Below are 22,853 nucleotides of genomic sequence, written 5' to 3'. Positions count from 1 at the left end.
GTGGAACTTTCTACATTGACAACTGGTCTGGATTCTTCAAAACGTCAAGGCCATGAAGAACCAACCAACCAACCAACCAACCAACTAAAGAGGCAGAGGGCTTGTTATAGATTAAAAGAAACTAAAGAGGTATAATAACCAAATGCGATATGTAAACATGGACTGAATCCTGGATTAGAAAAAAAAAAAAACAGCAGCTACAAATAGTAAAGGACAACTGAGAAAATATAATAGTCTATAAGTAATACTGAGTTCATGATCATTTTCTTGGGTGTGATAATGGCATTCTGATTGTGCACGAAAATACCCTTACTTCCTGGAGATATGTATATGTTTAAGTATTTAGCTATAAAGGGGCCCAAGAGCTGCAACTTTCTTTCAAATGATTCAAAAAAAAAAGGGTGGCTGGACAGATGGATAGCTGGACGGATGGATGGATAGAAAGATGACAGACAGGATAGATGGCAAAAGCAGAGCAAACGGACAAAATGTTAACAATTGGTGATTAAGGGAGCTGTAGGGGAAGGTCACATGAGTCATCTTTATACAATTTTTCCAACTTTTCCCATAGTCTTAAAAATTAAAAAGTTGGAGGAAAGTGTGTCCTGAGAAAAGTCTCCAAGACAGACTACACCAGGACGAGAGAGCAAGCCCTTGAGGAAAAAAAAAAAAAAAAAGTAACTGTACTGATTTCAAATTATCTTTTGTATTGAAGACGAGAAGGAGAGGAAAGTGTGCCTGGTATTTGTTTCATCACCCAGTAAGCTGGTGAGATGCTCACCATGAGAAACCACTCAATTAAGAGGGGGTTCATGAGGGTCACAGAGCTACTGGGTCTCTCAAATCCAAATTATATACAGAACTTTTCTTTCACTTTTCCCATGTTTTTGAGATATTAGTTTTACTCGCTCAGGATCTTAATACTTGATGTAGTTCTTTTTACAACATCATTCAATCCAAACACGTCCTCTTGTCTTGAGATTACTAAAATTGGTACCTCTGCAAGAAGCGCTATGGGTTAAACCTAGTGGTGGGGCTACAGGGCAATGCGGACTAAGCAATCTCCCCCACAGACCTTCCTAAGAGGAGAAATTCTCTTCTGGCTGATATGCTTTTGGTTTAAGCTAACTCTGCAGCAGGTACGGGGATAAGGTAACTCATTCAATCTCTTTCTTGTAGCAGGGTGATGAGCGAATGGCTTAGTGCCATCTTTAAAGCAAACTGAACCAGCAGAGCCAGCCTATTAACCAGACATGATGGGAGCTATCCGTGTGATAATGCCGGAAGTCTGCCTACTTGCACATTGCCTAGGTAATTCTACTTAACAGCTCCTCGAATGCGAGATAACCTCAGGAAATGAATCACCCCATTTCTTGAGAAGTTCCCAGCAGACTCTGACCATAACATATTAACGAGACTAAAAAGCAGGTGCATGGCCGAGTACAGCCCTGAACCTAAGAATAAACCGTGCATTTGAAAAACAGTGCATTTTCAAAATTTTGGAGACACGGCAGTCACATTATCAACTGCAACAGTTAAGGGAACATCTGTTCTGGACCAAATTCTGACCTCCAGAGGAGAACTTGTGCTGGTGAAGTGAAAGTGACAAGAACCTTGCCAGAAAACAAACCAAGCCATCTTTACACGCCTAATAGTCATGAAAGAGGACGTAGGGCCCCAGCCTTTAGGAACGGAGAATTTAAAACGTTCAAACAGAAGTATAGACATAATCTCATGGCCAAAGCTCTCAAGAAGATGGGACTATAATATAATAATAACGTAACCAAAGATACACGAAATAAGTGAAGCAGTGGTAGACAGTCAATTTAAAACACAAATGTGTGGCTGGAGAGAAAGGTCCTTGATGAGCTCAGACTTTCAAAAAAAAAAAACATATTCAAGATGAGAAAAGAGTCATATTAACCAAGGGCAAAAACTTAAAGAGAAGCAGCAATCTGCTAATTAATCCTAGCTGTCATTCTTACAGCTAGTAATCTGTAGAAACAGTGGCCAAACAACTCAAACTCAAAATAAGTCAAGGATTATGCTTCAAATTACCAAAATAATTGGGAGATTAGTGGGCAGTGAGACGTGGGATGGTTACCCAGCAAGTTCTATAAAGAATCAGAAATGGAATAGGCTCATCCGTCCGATGGTTAATGGTATAAATAGGAAAGACAGAAAAAGAGGCAGCAGTAGTTAGTCAATTTCTATTTTGGTTTTGTCTTTATTAAAGAGAATGATCTTCAAACTGGACAAAGCAGGAAAAAAGAGGGAAGTTAAAGGAAAATGAATGCAAAGTAAAGCACATTCTAGGGAACTGAAAGATTTAAAGGTGTAATTGCAGAGCTCCTTTTAATAATCTCTAAAAGAACCACGAGAACAGATAAAGATCTCAAGACTAGATGAGGAAAAAGTAGTTTTATTTCCCTTAAGAAGAAAAAGTTGTTTCAAGAATGGAGTATGAAACAGTTGATTGGTGAGAACTTAGACACGAGGAAGTCGGAGCTGGGAGCTCAAATTGTTTCACACACAAGTCACAATAAATGAATCCCGTTTCCTTTTCTCAGGGTAACTCTTGATTTCAGAATACGGTAACGATACAGGGCAAAGAAAAACTGTCTTAGGGTTTTTATTAAAAGAAATTGAGTGTCTAGGATCACGCTGGTATCAACGCCAATGTGACGCATGTTTCAGGCTGCTGGGGACAGATCTGGGCTCCACATCTTAAACCTCTGACATTGTGAGGAGGGCCCAAAGGAGAAGCTAGAGGGTGTAGATTCAGGATCCTACAGCACAGGAGGGAAGGAACGGGGGCTGTTTGCCATGGAATAGGAGATGCTCTGAAGAGGACAGGGAGAGGTCCTCATGCATCTGAAAGGCTTTCAGGCAGAAGAGAAAATATCTGTTGGATGTATCTCCTGGAAGCTGAGCCCGCTGCATAGCAACGGGAGTGAGGAGAATTTGGGCTCTCTCTGACCTGAGAACTTTCATTCATAAAGGAACGGATGAATAAATACTTAGTGCACGAACAAATGAACAACAAATTGTCCAAAGTGAAATGGAAGCTCCTTTTGATTTGGCAAAGTCCCCATCACTAGAATTATTCAAGCAAAGACTTGGGTGATCATTCATCACAGATGACAGAGAGAAAATTCCTGCAACGGGCAGTGGAAGACAGAATCAGATGATGTAATATGTCCAGATCCCTGCTGGGGATCTCCCCGTGGACATACCACAGCCACTTCAGTTCAACTTGTCCACATCTGCACTCATCCTATGGCCCTTCAGGCCAATTCCTTTTCTTCTGCTTTTCTATGAGTGATATGATCATCTTGCCCTGTCACCGCCCCCCATCACCCCTGACACCGTCTGGTCAAAAAGCAGGTCCTGATCACTTAGTCCTCAAAATGCTTGGTCCCCACCTAAGCAGCATCTCTCACCTCCAGTCTTGGTCCTTTTAAATTCATGCTCCTCAACTTGCCAGAGCCATCTTTCTACACTAGCCATGTCATTCCCCTATTTTTAAACCCTGAGAGGGACCCTATCATTTCAAAAGCAAAGTCTAATGTCTCTGGTGCAGTGTGTAAGGTCCTCAGGGGACCTGGCCCCTGACCACAGAGCTACTGCAAGCCTCATTCCTCACATACACCCCGAGATTTACATTCTGTCAATACTAAAGAGCTGCACCTTGCACTCTGATTCATGCTGGTCTCTGCTCAAGCTCTTTCTAAACCTGGGGTGGCAATGCAACATTGCTTTTTACCCTTGAAGTCTCAGCTCAAGTTTCCTCTCCTCCCAGAAGCCTTCTCCTGTCTCTCAGATAGCATTACTGGCCCTCCTGTGGCCACCCCGCACCCTGTGCTCACCTCTATCTTATACCTGTAACGGAGCAGGACCCTATGGAACAGACCCCTCCCCTAGGTCCTCTGCTATAGCTCCTCTCTGCATACCTAGATAACAGTATATGATGCACATTTCCTGTGTTGCTTTACAGATGCTAAAACCACCACCAAATGGAAGACGTTAACAACTTGATAACCATGAGCACGTAGCCTACTGGAGCCTAAGGATTGATAATATTAACCCCTGTGGCACCATCCTGTTACCTCATCATCAACCAATCAGAGAATTGTGCAGGGCTGATCACATACCCTGCGACGCCCCTCCCTCACCTGCCCTTTAAAACTGCTTTGCTGGGCTTCCCTGGTGGTGCAGTGGTTGAGAGTCCGCCTGCCGATGCAGGGGACATGGGTTCTTGCCCCAGTCCAGGAAGATCCCACATGCTGCAGAGCAGCTGGGCCCGTGAGCCATGGCCGCTGAGCCTGCGCGTCCAGAGCCTGTGCTCCGCAATGCGAGAGGCCACAACAGTGAGAGGCCCGCGTACCACAAAAAAAAAAAAAAAATGCTTTCCTAAAACCCATCAGGGAGTTCGGGGTTTTTGAGCACTAGCTGTCCCGGACTCCTTGATGATGCCTTAGAATAAATGCTGCACTTTCCTTCACCACAACCCAGTGTCAGTAGATGGGCAAGTGGACCCAAGTTTGGTTCAGTAACATACCTACTATGTTTAAACGACCTGATTTTGCAAGCGTCTTCTACTAGGGCTGCCGTTCATCAGGAATAAGACCTCTTACTCACTTTTCTGCCCCTGGCACACAGAGGGGCATTAATTAATGCTTTTTTGTTAAAGGAAATTAAATGAACTGCACTGTATTTTCTTTTTCTTTTCTAACCCCATCTCTCAGTTTCTCAACAGTTAAAGGTTGATAAGAATACCTGTTCCTCTATAATTCACAGGGCCAAAGACACCACACGGGGGTGAGAATGAAGTGGGGGCGGGGCTGGCTCTCTCTGCAACCATCCAGGTAAGTTACTAGGAGAGGAGGTTCCGCAACCACAAGGACAGGTTAACCGCCATCTCCCACGTTCCAGAACTGTGAAGCTGCTTCCAGAACTCAGGTCCAGAAAAGACAGCTGCTCTGCTGGGTGTAGTCTTTGCAGTGGTTTTTCAGGACTCCCCAGAGGGAAGCCCTATGAAATCTGAAATCTCCTATGAGGAAAGGTGCTTTGGGGAAAGTCCAAGGTATTACTTGTAACTACCAATATCATTATGCTGACAGGCAAACCACCAGGAAGAAATGGAAACTGACCTCATCCCTCACTATCAAGCCGACAAGCTTGGGTTTGGGTCCATTTTTGGTCAGAGTGCAAAAACACAACAGCCCCTTCTCTGAAAAACACTGATTCCACACAAGAACGACCTGCAACCCCTGAGCAGGTTCACGGTGGCAGCATGCTGAACGAAGGGGTAAGCGACTCCCAGAAGAGGTTCTTGTTTACTCATTTCAGACATGTAGAAAACAGGAGCAAAACAAAGCGTTCCACTTCTTACTCTCAATTTCAATTAACAACAACAAAGAAAACAGCCTCAGTGGAGAATCAAGGCAGAAGCTGAAACAAGTAATCATCAACTCTTCGTTAACTATGCTAAACAGGGAGAGAAAGACATAAATTATTTAAAAGAACCACCAGGGACTTCCCTGGTGGCGCAGTGGTTGAGAATCCACCTGCCAATGCAGGGGACAGGGGTTCGAGCCCTGGTCCGGGAAGATCCCACATGCTGCAGAACAACTAAGCCCGTGAGCCACAACTACTGAAGCCCATGCGCGTAGAGCCCGTGCTCTGCAACCTACAACAAAGAATAGCCCCTGCTCACCACAACTAGAGAAAGCCCGCATGCAGCAACGAAGACCCAATGCAGCCTAAATAAATTAATTAATTAAAAAAAAAAGAACAACCAAAAAAATAACACCCCAAAACTTAACTCTTACGTTAAGCAATGTTCCATCCTCTGTCCCCACTAAACCTCTCACTAGGGTTACTGTTGTTACGGCTTCCTCCCTAAGGCTGGATAAGCTTTGGGTCGGAAAGCTCTTGCCCCGGCCTCTCCTTCCAGTTGGCTCAGAAACATCTCACAGCCACAGTGGGGCTGGACAGCTCCCAAAGGATGCCTCATTCACCTCTGCATCCTCGGTTCCTAGAACAACATCTGGCTCCTTGTAGATATTCAACAAATGTTTGTGTAACTGACCTGAAATGATGCTTAACAGAAATATGTTCCATTTCCAACCAGCGTGGACCTGAACTCTTGACAGTCACATTCTCACCAGATTACACACATCCGGGGACCCCCCACTCACGTTTGAGCTCCAGGGACTGTCATTTACAACAGAGAATAACGGAAGTGCCCCCACCCCCGGGGACTGCGATTGCCACGCTACCCCACCCTTTCCAGTTTTATAAACCAGGAAAAAAATAAGCAATCTTGGAAGACTAGGTGTGCATAACCTATTTATTTGAACAATCAAATATTTACTAAGTGCCTGCTAGCCTGCATAGAATAGAAATCCTTGTCTACAAAGACCTTGTTAATGAGTTGAGGAAACCAGGCATATAATGAAAAGGTAACTAACAATTCATTCAGCATGCGATGAATGCCAAATCAATGAGACAGCCGCCAATAAATACTATGAGACTCAAAGGAGGGAGCCATGGCCATGGCTGGGGAGACCAGACTTAGACGTGTCTGAAGTCCTAGACCAGCAATAGAAATCCAGGTGAGTCAGAAGCAGCCTTCACTCATGTGGTTTAAGGATCTGAACTAATTACAATATTTATTTCCTGCTTCTCTTCTGATGAAGCTGATAGCACACAGGTCAAGAGCACAGCAGCAGGAGAAGCAAGGAAAAAAAAAAAAAAAAACTCTGTGAGCAACATACAAATGCCAGGTGGCTACACTACACAGATTTTGGCCAAGCTCAGACTGATATTTGGGACACACGCACCTGTCAATAGGAGGCCTGAACACATTCTCATATTTGCAAACGTTTTATTTGAACCATACCTACAGACACCTCCACGTGACCTGTGCAAATAGAGGGATGCTAGAGGGTCCATATCCTTAAAGTCTACCACCCCCAAAATCACTGTTTAACATCTGCCGAGGGCACTGGGATTTTCTGGCAGCAGGTCTATTTTCCTGACCATGTTTTCCTGCAGCTAGCTAGCAATGACGCTGCGGTCCCCGAGCACATATGCACCGACAGATGGTGTAAGAGGACCAGAATCACATTAGCTACTTCAGAGAAGCCAGCTTGCAATGCAAGTGTAATCTGGAGGAGAGGTAAACGGGGAAAATCAGGAACTGTCTCTGCAGTTTGACTGCCACGCACAGAATGAAATGTATTCCCAGGGAGCCGAACTACGTCGCCTACCGTACTTTTCAAGGAGAGTCCCGAACATCGCATAGTGTACTTGTGTTATCTCACCACTAGAGGATGGAATCCTTGCTAGTGAAGGAAAACGGCCTTTGTCTCTTCAGATACACATCACCAAGCACCATCAGCGCTCACGAAATGTATGAGATGGGAATTAATAAATTAATGGATAAATAAATGACACGAATGTGGGAAGCATGTACCCTGTGACTGTCCTCATTTGAGCAAACGTCAATCTGAATGGGGACACAGTCTGTTGCGTACAAACAGGACTTCTTCTGACTCCTGGCTCTAAAGCAGCCGCTGACCAGAGCTGCACAGACCAGAGACCAGCCAGGTGGAGTGCAGAATACCGGGACTTTGCTTCTCTCGGCTTCTTGGAGGCCAGGTCACTCAGCACATGTCCAATTAACCACAGGGGAAACGAGCTAAGAGCTCTTTTTTTCAAACCACCCACCTCTCTCTCTTGCTGCTGACCCTGTTTCTAAAAGGATCCAAGGAAAAGAAAGCTTTCTCCCTTGTGTTAAACAAGATGATCACAGGAGCTCTCTCCCCCTCCTTTAGCAATCTGTCTCATGGGTTCAGCCAAAAAACAAGGAGAAGTGAGAGATAGTCCGTCCCGACCGAATGTTAACAAAATTAACTTCTGTTCTAACTCAGACTAAAGTAATGAAAGAATTGGTTCTGATAAAATCAGACTCAAGAAAGCAGAGGTTACTAACTCTTGACATTTTTGCTTTTCAGAGGAATATACTGCAAAGAGCACAGAACGTAATTTAAAGACCTGAGGGCTCGTCTTGTCTGTTATTAACAAAGGGGAGGATCTTGGGTAAGTTACTTTACGTTTCTGAGCCTCAGTTTTCTCATCTAGAAGATGAAGCCATTAACCCCAAATGTCCTTTCCAGGTCTATTTGCAAGAACCCCAAAACCAAAGGTATCATAGTAAAAGTCACTTGGCTATCAAGTAATATGTATTCTGAAATTACTACTCACGTATCATTATTATTTATTATTATTATGACTCATTCTATGAGTAACTCTGTGTGTCACACACAAAGCAAAGAAAGACACGTTGAAGAGCCTCTAGTTAATTTTTTAGTCATTATTAATTTATATTTATATAGAGCTGTGCTTTTTCAAATCAGTAAAATTATTTCATTTGTTCCTTTCTGAGATAGGAAGGGCAGATTATCATTCCCACTTAATAAACAAGAAAAATTTAAGTAATTTCCCAAGGCACAAATTGTGCTGTCAATAATCTAGTGCTACAGAGATAAATCCACTTATAGTCACAGAGTTAAATTTCTGGGAGAACAGTGTGATGTTAAAAAGCTTCACCAGAGACACTTACTTCAGCTCGTTGGTTTCCATGCCTTGGGCGATGGCCATGATGATCCCGCCATGGTCTCCCCATGTGTAGTAGTGAGGTCCAGGAAGAGCCTGAAGAGAGAGAGTCAGTGCTGATGTCACTGCCATGCAGATGGCCGGGCATAAATGGTACACACCACACACACACGTGCACACACACTCAGGCACACACATGCACACACACAGCAGGGATATCAACCACCTGAATACAACTTTTCCATTTCCAGAACACTTCACAGCCATTATCTCATCTGATCCACACAACCCTGGGGCTGGGCAGAGCAAGTTCTCACATTCCAGTATTTTTTTGCCAAATGAAGAAACTGGAGTTCCTATTAAAGTGGCAGACTGTAAACTGCAGAGGCAGGAGTCAAACCCACATCTCTGACCCTCACCAAGCATCTATTAAAAATTAACCAACTAGAGTTCTGGTTTGACTGTGACAGTATAAGCCCACTACAGCCTATCCTTCTTGTTAATTACAACTAAAAAATTTGGACAAAATATTCAATACAAAAAGACAGCTACCCAAGGATGCTGAAAAGTAAACAAAATAAGGCAGCTTATGAAGGGGATTTAAAACCTGGAGAAACTACCCAAACAATTGGGGCTTCCTGGTACACCTATGCCTTGAGGGAATGCCCCAGCCTAGAATACGTTAGTCCCAGCCAGGCAGCTAAACCTTCAATGGAAACTTTCTGCCTAAGGAGTCAGGAAAAGAAGCCCCTGCATGACGGAGAGAATGTAGATGGAATCCCAGAAGGGAGAGTATGAGGAAGTAAACCCTCTAATTCTGTGGATGGACTCACATATGTTTCAGCCTAGCCCCTAAACTGTATGTGTGGGGAACAGACCCAAACTAGCACAGAAAAGACTTAGCAATCTGAACTGAGATCTCCAAAGAATGCAAGGCAGAAGTTACAGTCCGAATCTGAACAGGTTCATTACATGCTAAAACGAAAACAGCAACATCCTCCAGAGGATTACATTTCATGTCTGGGATGCAATCCAAAATTACTCAACATACAAACAGATCGGTAAAAAGTCTCCAATTCTCCAGAGAAAAGACAATAAATGGGTGCCAATTCCAAGATGATCCAAACGTTGAAATTACCAAAGACTTTAAAACAGTTCTTATAACTGTGTTGCATGAGGTAAAGGAAAACACACCTGAAATGAGCAAAAGAAAAGAATTCTTCCCAGAGAAGTGGAAACTATTTTTTTCTAAGGAATGAATTCTAGAACAGGAAAATAAAATATCTGAAATAGGAAATTCACTGGTGGGCTCAATGACAGAATAGAAATGACAATGGAATTAGTGAATTTAAAGATAAATACAGAACAGTAGAAATGATCTATTCTGGGACTTCCCTGGTGGTCCAGTAGTTAAGAATCCGCCTTCCAATGCAGGGGACACGGGTTCAATCCCTGGCTGGGGAACTAAGATCCCACATGCCACAACTAGAGAGCCTGTGTGCTGCAACTACAGAGCCCACGCGCTCTGGAGCCTGCACGCCACAACTAGAGAGAAGCTTGCGCACCACAATGAAGAGCCCTCACATCTCAACAAAAGACCTCACGTGCCACAACTAAGACCCGACACAGCCAAAAATAAATAAATATATATTTTTTAAATGATCTATTCTAAAGAATACACAGAATAAAAGACTTAAAGGAAAAAAGCCCCAAGAAACTGTGGGACAATAACAAAAGGTCTATGTATAATTGGAGGCCAAGATGAACAAGAGAAAGGGACTGAAGCAGAAAAAAAAATCTGAAAAAATAATGGCTGAAAATTTCCCAAATTTGGTGAAAAAGATAAATTTATAGATTCAAGAGATCGGTGTCCCCAAAAACAATCATCACAAAGAAAACCACACCTAGAGACATCAGAACAAAACTGCTGAAAACCAAAGATAAGGAAAAAATATCAAAGCATCTTAAGGATAATGACACAATACATATAAGAAAATGGTAACAAATGATTACAGATTTCCCATCGGCAGATAGCACATCTTTAAAGTATAGACACGCCTTGGAGATACTGTGGTTCAGACCACCACAATAAAGCAAATACCAAAATGAAGTGAATCATATGAATTTTTTGATTTCTCAGTGCTTATGAAAGTTATGCTTGCACCATCCTGTAGTCTATTAAGTGTGCAACAGCATTATGCCTAAATAAAACAATGTACACACCTTAATTAAAAGTGCTTTACTGCTATTAAAAAAAAAGCTAAGCATCATCTGAGCCTGCAGCAAGTCACAGTAGTAACATCAAAGATCACTGAATATATATCACCATAACAAATATACTAATAATAATGAAAAAGTTTGAAATATTGAAAGAATCACTAAAATGTGACACAGACACAAAGCAAACAAATGCTGTTGGAAAAATGGCACCGATGGACATGCTCGATGGAGGGTTGCCACAAACCTTCAGTTTGTAAAAAATACAATATCTACAAAGCACAATAAAATGAGGTATGCCTCTATGGAAAGAAAATTACTATCAATCCAGCATACAATATCAAACAAACACATCCCCCAGGAATGAAAGTGAATTACCGAGATTCTCAAATGAAGGAAAATCAAGAAAAGGAAAACCAAGAGAACACACAGCTAGTAGATCGCTCCTCAACAAATGCTAAAGGCATGTCGTCAGGCTGCTGTGAAATTTACAGAGGGAAACAGGGATCTTCAGGAAGGAAGGAAGAGCAAGGGAAATGGTAAATATCTGGGTGAATATAAAAGACTGCTTTTCCTCTTAAGTTCTTTAAAATCCATATGATGATTAAAGCAAAAACAAAGACATTGCTGAGTTCTTCAATATGTGTCAATGTGATAAAAAATGAAAACAAAAAAGTTGGGAGAAGAGAAAAGGGATTTATTTGGTTGCAAGTTTTCTAAATTTTACGCCAAGTGTAATATTATGTTAAATGCAGTATTAATTCAAAAAAGACTATGAAAGATTAAATATATATGCTGTAATCCTTAGAGCAACCACTAAAAAAATAATAATACTACAAAGAAATATAATCAAAAAGATAATTTTAAATAAAAACAGAATACTAAAACTACCTAAATAATACAAAAGGAGGCCATAAAGGAGGAACAGAATAATTTTTAAAAATGAAATTTAAATAAACAAATACATAAAATATTAAACCTAAATCCAACCATATCAATAATTATATTAAATGTTAATGGCCTAAGCATTTAGTTAAAAAGCAGAGCTTATCAGAATAAATGAAAAAGACCCTCACTATATGCTGCCTATAAGAAACACTTCAATGTAAAGACACAGATGGGTAGAAAGTAAACGGATAGTAAAAGATATATTATCCAAATAGTAAACGTAAGATGGTTAAAGTGACTTTCAATATCAGATAAAAAAGACTTCAAGACAAAGGGTATTACCATAGATAAAGAGGAATATTCCATAACAATAAAAGGGACAATAAATCAGAAAAAAATAATTATAAATGTGTATGTACATAATAACAGAGCATAAAAATACATGAAGCAATATTGATAGGATTCAAAGGAAAAAAAAGAAAATTCCACAATCATAGCTGGAGATTTTACCACCAACAATTTACAGAACTGCAATATATAGCAATTTATGGAACTAGCCCCAAAGTATGTATAAGGTCTGAACAAGTATCAACTGCCTTCATATAAATAACATCTGTTGAACACTGCATCCAACAACTGCAGAATATACATTCCTTGCTAACGCACATGACACATTCACCAAGACAAACCACATGTTGGATCACAAAACAAGTCCCATTAAGTTTAAAGGACTTGAAATCATATAAAGTGTATTATCTGACTACAAGGAAATTAAGATATCTATGAAAACATCAAATATCTGAAAACTAAACAACCCTTTTCTAAATAACTTATCAGACAAAGACAAAAAGCAAAAGGGACATTATGAAGTGATAAAAATGTTCTGGAATTACAGATAGTGGTGATGGCTGCACATCACATCACTTGTGAATATACCTAAAACTACTGAACCACACACTTTAAAGTGGTACATTTTATTGCATGTGAATTACATCTCAATTTTAAAGGGAGACATTAAAAAATATTCTGATGGCTTCCCTGGTGGCGCAGTGGTTGAGAGTCTGCCTGCCGATGCAGGGGACACGGGTTTGTGCCCCGGTCCGGGAAGATCCCACGTGCCGCAGAGCGGCTAGGCCCATGAGCCATGGCCGTTGAGCCTGCGCATCCGGAGCCTGTGCTCCACAACGGGAGAGGCCACAACAGTGAGAGGCCCGCGTACCGCAAAAAAAAAAAAAAAAAAAAATTCTGAACTGAATGACAACAAAAACACAACACATCTAAATTTGTGGCATACAGCTAAAGTAGTGTTTACAGGGAAAATTAGAGCTGCAAATGCCTACATAAGAAAAGATCTAAAAATCAATAACCTAAAGTTATACCTTAACAAGCTACAAACAGAAAAGCAAAGTAAATCCAAAGTATACAAGGATAAGGGAAAGGTAATATTACAGAGGAGAAATCAACAAAATAGAAAACAGACAACAGAGAAAATTAAAGCCAAAAGCAGGTTCTTTGAAAAGATCAATAATATTGACAAACCACTAACTAAACTAATCAAGAAAAATAGAGGGAAAAAAATACAAATCACCAATAACAGGAATGAAAACAGGTTATTACCACAAATCTTACAGACATTTTAAAACATTAGAAAATACCTTGAGTAATTTTAAGTCAACAAATTCAATAACTTTAGATGAAAGGACAAATGTCTAAAAATATACAACTCACCAAAATGGACAAAGTAGCAGAAAATCTGAATAGTTCTCTATCTGCCTGAGAAACAATTTCTAAACAAAAACATTCCCAAGAAGAAAACTCCAGGTCCAGATAGCTTCACTGGTAGATGATTCAAGAAAAAAAGAACACCACTCTTACACAAACTTTATCAGAACATAAAAGAGGAAGAATTGCTGCTCCGTTTGTTTTACCCTAGCACCAAAACCTGACAAAGACATTACCAAAAAAAAAAAAAAAAAAATTAACGAGCAATATCTCTCATAAGTAACACAAAAACCTTTTAAAAACTACTAGCAAATCAAAACTAACCTTACAGGGGCCTCCCTGGTGGCACAGTGGTTAAGAATCTGCCTGCCAATGCAGGGGACGTGGGTTCGAGCCCTGGTCCGGGAAGATCCCACGTGCTGCAGAGCAACTAAACCCGTGCGCCACAACTACTGAGCCTGCGCTCTAGAGCCCAAGAGCCACAACTACTGAGCTTGTGAGCCACAACTACTGAAGCTCGCACACCTAGAGCCCATGTTCTGCAACAAGAAAAGCCACCGCAATGAGAAGCCTGCGCACCACAACGAGGAGTAGCCCCTGCTTGCTGCAACTAGAGAAAACCTGTGTGTGGTAACAAAGACCCGACACAGCCAAAAATAAATTAATTAATTTTAAAAATTACTAACCTTACATTAAAAGGATAATATATTGTAACTAAGTAGGGTTCAAGAATTATTCCAGTAATTCCAGGATAGTTTAATATTCAAGAACGAATAAATGTACTATACCATATTACATTTGTGATACTGTGATATAAGAAGATATATAAACTTTGGTCTTTGTTCTGGGCTCCTGGTGAGAGGTCCTAAAAATCTTTGTAATTTCCTAAGTGATGAAGAGAAATAGGAGCACCTTTTGTTTAAATATTTGGTCTTGGACCCCAGTTCCTGACACAGAGCTCCTACAGCCCTTGTAACTTCCTGGGTGACAGGAGAGTCTCTTGTCCTAATCAGGATACTCATGGTGGGCTCCTGGACAGTACGGGGGCTGGTCAACAGAAAGACTAAGCATGATTAGAAGCTTGAAATTTTCAGCCCCACCTCCATCCTCCCAGGAGGACAGAGGGGCTGGAGAGTGAGTTAATAATTAATCACGCCTATGCGATGAAGCCTCCATTAAAACAGATAAATAACAAGGACCTACTGTATAGCACAGGGAACTATATTCAATATCCTGCAATAAATCATAATGGAAAAGAATATGAAAAAATATATATATAAAAAACTGAATCACTTTGCTGTACACCAGAAAGTAACACATTGTAAATCAACTATACTTTAATTTTAAAAATAAATACATAAAGTCAAATGATTAGTAAAAAAAAAAAAAAAAATCCCTAAACTGCAGGATTCAGAGAGCTTCCAAGTTGGTGAACACATCCACATGCTGGAAGAACAGCACACCCCAACTCTGTGGGGACAGAAGCTCCACGGCTGGGACCCTTCTAGACCCTGTCCTATGTAGCTCTTCATGTGGCTGTTCATTTGTATCCTTTGAAGTATCCTTTATAATAAACGGGTAAATGTAAATAAATATTTCCCTGAGTTCTGTCAGCCATTCTAGCAAATTACGGAACCCGAAGAGTAAGTCGTGGGAACCCCCAGTTTACAGCTGGTCAGTCAGAAGTACAGGTGACAACCTGAGACTTGCAACTGGCGTCTGAAGTGGGGTCAGGTGGGGCAGTCTTGTGAGACTGAGCCCTTAGACTCTGGGTCTGTGCCAACTCCAGCTAGCACGTGTCCTGACTTAACTGTAGGACATCAGTGGGTGTCTGGAGAGTTGGAGTACTGCTTGCTGTGATGGGAAAACTTCCATACATTTAGTATCAGAAGTATTCTGAAAGTAAGGGCAAAGAGTTTTTCCTTTAACATAATACAACATATATAACATATTATCATATTATTACATATTACGGAAGGGACGAGAAGGAAGAGAGAAAAGGAGAAATAAAACAAGTAAAGATCAGAAAGGAAGAAATAAAACTGTCCCTATTTGCAGATGATACGACTGCTTGTACTGAATCTACAAAACAACTACTAACACTAATGAATTATTTTCACAAGGTTGCAGAATATAAGGTTAATATATAAAAATCAACTGTCTTCTTATATACCATAGCAAAAACTGAAAAATGAACTTTAAAGAAAGTCCCATTTACAGTAATACCAAAAAATAAAAAATATCTAGGAATAAAGCTAACAAAAAGAAAGTATACAAGACCTCCACATTGAAAACTATAAAATGTTGCTAAGAGAAATTTTTTTTTAAATGGCGTAACACACCACATTCATGGATTAGAAGACCCAGTAGTGTTATGATGTCAATTTTCCCCAAATTGATCTATAAATTCAATGTGATCCCAGTAAAAATCCCAACAGGATTTATAGAAATTGACAAGCTGATTCTAAAGTGTTATGTGGCAACAAAAAGAAAAAAATACCTAGGAATTAACCTACCTAAGGAGGTAAAAGACCTGTACGAAGAAAACTATAAGATACTGATGAAAGAAATCAAAGACAACACAAAAAGATGGAGAGATATACCATGTTCTTGGATTGGAAGAATCAATACTGTGAAAATGACTCTACTACCCAAAGCAATCTACAGATTCAATGCAATCCCTATCAAATTACCAATGGCTTTCTTCACAGAACTAGAACAGAAAATTTCACAATTTGTATGGAAACACAAAAGACCTCGAATAGCCAAAGCAATCTTGAGAAAGAAAAATGGAGCTGGAGGAATCAGGCTCCCTGACTTCAGATTATACTACAAAGGTACAGTAATCAAGACAATATGGTACTGGCACAAAAACAAACATTTAGACCAATGGAACAGGATAGAAAGCTCAGAGATAAACCCACGCAGCACCTATGGTCACCTAATCTATGACAAAGGAGGCAAGAATATACACTGGAGAAAAGACAGCCTCTTCAATAAATGGTGCTGGGAAAACTGGACAGCTACATGTGAAATGAAATTAGAACACTCCCTAACACCATACACAAAAATAAACTCAAAATGGATTAAACACCTGAATGTAAGGCCAGAGACTATAAAACTCTTAGAGGAAAACTCAGGCAGAACACTCTGACATAAATCGCAGCAAGATCTTTTTTGACCCACCTACTAGAGTAATGAGAATAAAAACAAAAATAAACAAATGGGACCTAATTAAACTTAAAAGCTTTTGCACAGCAAAGGAAACCATAAACAAGATGAAAAGACAACCCTCAGAATGGGAGGAAATATTTGCAAACGAAGTAACTGACAAGGGATTAATCTCCAAAATATACAAACAGCTCACGCAGCTCAATATCAAAAAAAACAAACAACCCAATCAAAAAATGGGTGGAAGACCTAAATAGACATTTCTCCAAAGAAGACATATAGATGGCCAAGAGGCACTTGAAAAGATGCTCAACATCACTAAATTATTAGAGAAATGCAAATCAAAACTACAGTGAGGTATCACCTCACAGTGGTCAGAATGGCCATCATCAAAAAAATCTACAGACCATAAACGCTGGAGAGGGTGTGGAGAAAAGGGAACCCTCATGCATTGTTGGTGGGAATGTAAATTGGTACAGCCACTATGGAGAACAGTAGGGAGGTTCCTTAAAAAACTAAACATAGAACTACCATATGACACAGCAATCCCACTATTGGACATATACTCAGAGAAAACCATAATTCAAAAAGACACATGCACCCCAATGTTCACTGCAGCACTACTTACAATAGCCGGGACATGGAAGCAACCTAAATATCCATCAACAGAGGAATGGATAAAGAAGATGTGGTACACATATATGATAGAATATTACTCAGCCATAATAAGGAACGAAACTGGGTCATTTGTAGAGACGTGGATGGACCCAGAGACTGTCATAGAGAGTGAAGTTAAGTCAGAAAAAGAAAAACAAATATCATATATGAATGCATATATGTGGAATGTGAAAAAATCGGTACAGATGATCTTACTTACAAAGCAGAAATAAAGACACAGACATAGAGAACAAACATATGGATACCAAAGGGGAAGGGGGGGTGGGTGAATTAGGAGATTGGGATTGACATATATACACGATTGATACTATGTATAAAATAGACAACTAATAAGAACCTACTATATAGCACAGGGAACTCTACTCAGTGCTCTGTGGTGACCAAAATGAGAAGGAAATCCAAAAAAGAGGGGATATATGTATATGTATAGCTGATTCAGTTTGCTGTACAGTGGAAACTAACACAATATTGCAAAGCAACTATACTCCAATAAAAATTTTTTTAAAAAGACACATGCACCCCAATGTTCACTGTAGCACTATTTACAACAGCCAGGACATGGAAGCAACCTAAATGTCCATCAACAGAGGAATGGATAAAGAAGATGTGGTACATATATACAATGGAATTATTACTCAGCCATAATAAGAAATGAAATTGGGTCATCTGTAGAGACGTGGATGGACCCTAGAGACTGTCACAGAGTGAAGTAGGTCAGAAAGAGAAAAACAAATATCATATATTAATGCATCATGTGGAATCTAGAAAAATGGTATAAATGATCTTACTTGCAAAGCAGAAATAGAGACACAGATGTAGAGAACAAACGTATGAATGCCAAGGGGGAAGGAGGGTGGGATGAACTGGGGGATTGGGATTGACATATATACACTGTTGATACTATATATAAAATAGATAACTAATGAGAACCTACTGTATAGCTCAGGGAACTCTACTCAATGCTCTGTGGTGACCTAAATGGGACGGAAATCCAAAACAGAGGGGATTTATGTATACATATAGCTGGTTCACTTTGCTATACAGTAGAAACTAACAGAACATTGTAAAGCAACTATACTCCAATAAAAATTAATTAAAAAAAAATAATTTTTAAAAAGAACAAAATTGGAAGACTTACTGTACTTGATCTCAACCCTTACCCTAAATCTTCAGTAATCAAGACAATTTGGTTTTGGTGAAGAGACAGGCATATAGATCAATGGAGCAGAACAGAAAGTCTTGAAAGAGACCCACACATACGGCCAATTGATTTTCAAACAGGTACCAAGGCAATCTGATGCGGAAAAGAGAAGTCTTTTCAACAAGTGCTGCTTGACCAATAGCATGTTTATAAGGAAAAAATGAGTATCAACCCTTCCCTCACACCAGATATACAAATTAACTCAAAATAGATGATAAACCTAAACCTAAAGCCTAAAACTATAAAACCTGTAAAAGAATACATAGGGGACAATCTCTGCTAACTTGGGAAGGGCAAACATTTCTCAGAACAACAAAGCACATAAAACATAGAAGAAAATAACTGATAAATTAGACTTTACCAAAATTAAAAACATTTGCTCTTCAAAAGACACCTTTAAGAAAACAAAAAAGCAAGGCACAGACTAGGAGAAAAAACTTATAACACACATAAAAGACTTAAATTCAGAATATATTTTAAAAAAACCTCTTACAGCTCAATAAGAAGACAAACACAACTCTTTAAAATATATAAAAGATCTGGGCTTCCCTGGTGGTGCAGTGGTTGAGAGTCCGCCTGCAGATGCAGGGGACATGGGTTCGTGCCCTGGTCTGGGAAGATCCCACATGCCGCGGAGCGGCTGGGCCCGTGAGCCATGGCCGCTGAGCCTGTGCGTCTGGAGCCTGTGCTCCGCAACGGGAGAGGCCACAACAGTGAGAGGCCTGCGTACCACACACAAAAAAATTTAAAAATAAATAAATAAAATATATAAAAGATCTGAACAGACACTTCACAAAAGGGTTTTAAATGACCAATGAACACATGAAAAGAAGCTCAACATCAAAAAGAAAAAGAAAAAGAAAACAGAAGCTCAACATCATTAGTCATCAAAGAAATGCTAATTAAAACCACAATGAAATATCATATGCAGTTATTAAAATGTCTAAAATGTAAAAGATTGACCATATCAAGTGTTGGCATGCACCAGAAGCAATCAGAACTCACACACTGCCGGTGGAAACATGAAACAGTACATCCACTTTGGAAAACAATTTGATACTTTAAAATAATCTGGTAATTCCTTTAAAAGCTAGACATATCTACCAGGTTGCCCACTCATTCCTTCCTACGGTATCTACCCAAGAGAAATAAAAATATATGTCCACCTAAAAACCATGCAATTAAATGTTTATAACAACTATATCTGTAATCAGCAAAAACTAGAACGTCCATCAATCTACGAATGGATAAAGAAACTGTGGAATATCCCCACAATGGGATACTGATCAACAATGAAAAAGGAAAGAATCACTGATAAATGAAACAACATGAATGAACCTCAAAGCCAAAAGACTGCATCTGTATGAGTCCATTTACACAGAATTCTAGAAAATGCTAATAGTCTGGAGGGATGAGGGTAGAGACCAGAATGAATTACAAAGGGACGCAAAGAAACTTTGGTGGGTGATGCAACTGTCTTAATTGTGGTGTGGGTGAAGGTGTAGTGATGGTGATCAATCCTGATCAAATTATATACTTTAACTATGTGCAGCTTACTGTACCTCAACAAAGTTTTTTTTTTTAAGTGCAAAAAAGGAACTCTGTGGATCTGAGAATTTGCACAACTTATTAGTAGGAGAAGGGGAACAAGAATTCTAGTCATCAGTTTTCTAGACAGCATCTGTCAACTGCAACCCATTTCCTCTTCCCTGGCCACCATCTATCCCCCTCACACACCCGAGACTGTCCCTCTAAAGAGAAGGCTGCCCATGGGGACTCAGATGCCCACTCACACAGACAGTCTCCACCTTTTCATCCCCTAGTTAGTCCCTGCTAGCTCCAAAACTAAGGTCCCTTGTGCGATGGCTGTCTCTCGGCAGGCGTGGAGCATGCCTGGCGGGAGGCGCTGACAGCTGCCCCAGCATTAGCCAGACGACACCACTTCACTGGAGGAGGAGCAAGACACTGCTTTCTCCCCAGAAGGAAATCACTTGCAGATGTTCAAATCCCAGATTACACCAACATCAGAAGGTACGAACAAACCACCAGCCTGTCTGCAGAGGAGAGAACACCTAATTTCAAAAGGAATGTCCAGCTCCAGGGAAGAGGAAAGCCACTGCTTAATCTTTCCCATGGAAGCTACACAAGGATGCCCCGAAAATTCCAAAGTGTTCACACTTTTTGACTACTCTGGCCTTAACAATCTCCCTCATCCGAATACGTAATTATGTTTCCTACCGTACAGCTGTGTAGTCCTTACACACACACACACACACACACACACACACACACAAACACATACATGCACCTACATGCGCGCGCACACACACACAATGTATGGAGGGACAGCAAGCCCCACCTCGAACAAGATAAGGTATGTGACAGGCCAAGACCCAAACAAATGCTGGGTATTACTACTGCTTTACATACTATGTATTTCACCCTGAAAGTGTATGTATTGCATTCCGAGGAAGGGCACCACGAGGATGGGAGCTGTCTGCTGGTTCTCCCGAGAATCCCACAGCCCTCCTGACATCACATCCGGCCTGCGAGAGATCTGGTGAGTTCTACCCCAGCAGTTCCCTGCACACACAGCAGAGCATCACTGAAAGCGGCCCCTACAGAATGAGAGCAGATGCCTGTCCCCCTGATGGGAGACTGGTGAAAAACACGTTTTTTTAAAGAAGTTTGGGAATTCTCTAATGTCCAAGGCTGAGTTAGCATTTGGGGACTAGAGAACTAGCCCCACCTTCAGAATTGGTACAATCAGTTCCTAAGGATCCAAATTCGTCACACAACCTTCAGGCAAAAACAGCCTCCTTCCACAGCACAGAGTCTGCCGTAGCACGGAGTGAGATGGAAGGCCTGCACAGTACAGCCAGTCAGGGAAGGGGGCGGGGCAGGGGCTTGGCTTTAACTTCGCTAATATGCAAAAATAAGTAAGTAACCAGGGTCAGAACTGATACCACTACAAATACATGACAATCTGCTGATGGATTCAGCAAACAGTTACTGAGCACCATGTGTCCATGCCAGACGCTGCTAGGTCCCAGGAGTAAAGAAGTGACAGAACAGACACTGCCTTACCCTTACGGAACTTACAATCTTGGGATATTTACACAAATTCACAGTTGTTTTTTAAAAAGTCTGTTTTGGATTCAAAGTAACATTTTTGGCAAAATCACAAGCCCACATCATGGGGTGTGAATACAAATCAGTGCAGCTGACCCTGTCAGTGTGGCTCCGGGTACCTCTCTTTATTTTATAATCATACTTGGCATCGTTGGCCTCCACCACCAGCCATGTGTGTCCTTGAAATGTCAAGGCACAGTCCACGTTCTCCCACAAACAAGGGCAGGGGTTGCGGAGGGAGGGGGCTGACCTCTCGCCACCGGGCTCCAGCACTGCTGGAGATGTACACGTTTGTCTTGCTTGCCAAGTTCTTTCCCACTGAACCTAAAATGCAAGAAGAGTAATTATTTTTAATGTCAAGAATACGTCAGATAATCACCTTGCTCAACCAGAAATTATGAGTCATCTAGCAACTAAGATGTCTCAGAACCACGAACAGCCAGTATTGCCCTAGGTGGCAGCGGTCACTGTGTATTTGGCTGCACGTAAGCCAACAGCTTAACCCGTCAGTGAGAACAGGCAAAGCCAACTTACCTGTGGCGATGACGAGACCGGGCGCCGACTCCTTGGACAGGATGGGCATCCTTCGGAGCTGGAGGCTGAGCAGCTGGCTGAGCCGCTGGGCCAGGTGGAGGGAGCAGCCCTGGGAGAGCTACGGAACACAAGTTCAGGAGCCATCAGCATGCAACACGACACGGAGGTGTCCCTCGAAACGCCGAGGCCTCCTGGGCCCACGCTGCAGTCAGCACAGAGGAAGGAGATCTGGCCCAAAGGAGACCAGAGCCACAGCCTGGCTGTCCCCACACTCCCCCAGGTGGACGTGATCATCTGAACCACATAAATGCCTCTCATGGAAGAAAAGAGAAAAATCCTAAGAAAAAATTCCTTCTGAGACTCTCAGAGAACAGCAATTAGAAATCAGTGTCATATATAAAATAGATAACCTACAAGGACCTTCTGTATAGTACAGGGAACTATACGCAATATCTTTTAATAACCTATAATGGAAAAGAATCTAAAAAAGTGTGTGTGTGGGCTTCCCTGGCAGCGCAGTGGTTGAGAGTCCGCCTGCTGATGCAGGGGACACGGGTTCGTGCCCCGGTCCGGGAAGATCCCACATGCCGTGGAGCGGCTGGGCCCGTGAGCCATGGCCTCTGAGCCTGCACGTCCGGAGCCTGTGCTCTGCAGTGGGAGAGGCCACAGCAGTGAGAGGCCCACG

The 22,853-nt window shown here is 41.2% G+C and overlaps 1 protein-coding gene across 1 annotated transcript in view; it reads right to left on the bottom strand.

Annotated features, from left to right (window-relative positions):
* SORL1 (sortilin related receptor 1) overlaps positions 1–22,853 on the bottom strand; it is a 168,034-nt gene that overhangs the window by 89,208 nt on the left and 55,973 nt on the right. The window contains exons 10-12 of the mRNA XM_007450615.1: positions 22,169–22,286; positions 21,885–21,958; positions 8,633–8,721 (exon numbers count right to left, since the gene is read on the bottom strand). Coding sequence (XP_007450677.1) covers positions 8,633–8,721; positions 21,885–21,958; positions 22,169–22,286 — 281 coding nt within the window. The remainder of the gene's footprint in view (positions 1–8,632; positions 8,722–21,884; positions 21,959–22,168; positions 22,287–22,853) is intronic.

Source organism: Lipotes vexillifer, unplaced genomic scaffold, assembly GCF_000442215.2.
Source record: "Lipotes vexillifer unplaced genomic scaffold, Lipotes_vexillifer_v1.1 scaffold352, whole genome shotgun sequence".
NCBI classification, from domain to species: domain Eukaryota; kingdom Metazoa; phylum Chordata; class Mammalia; order Artiodactyla; family Lipotidae; genus Lipotes; species Lipotes vexillifer.
The sequence above is the reverse complement of the archived record's forward strand: the minus strand, read 5'-3'. Positions and strand labels throughout refer to the sequence as shown.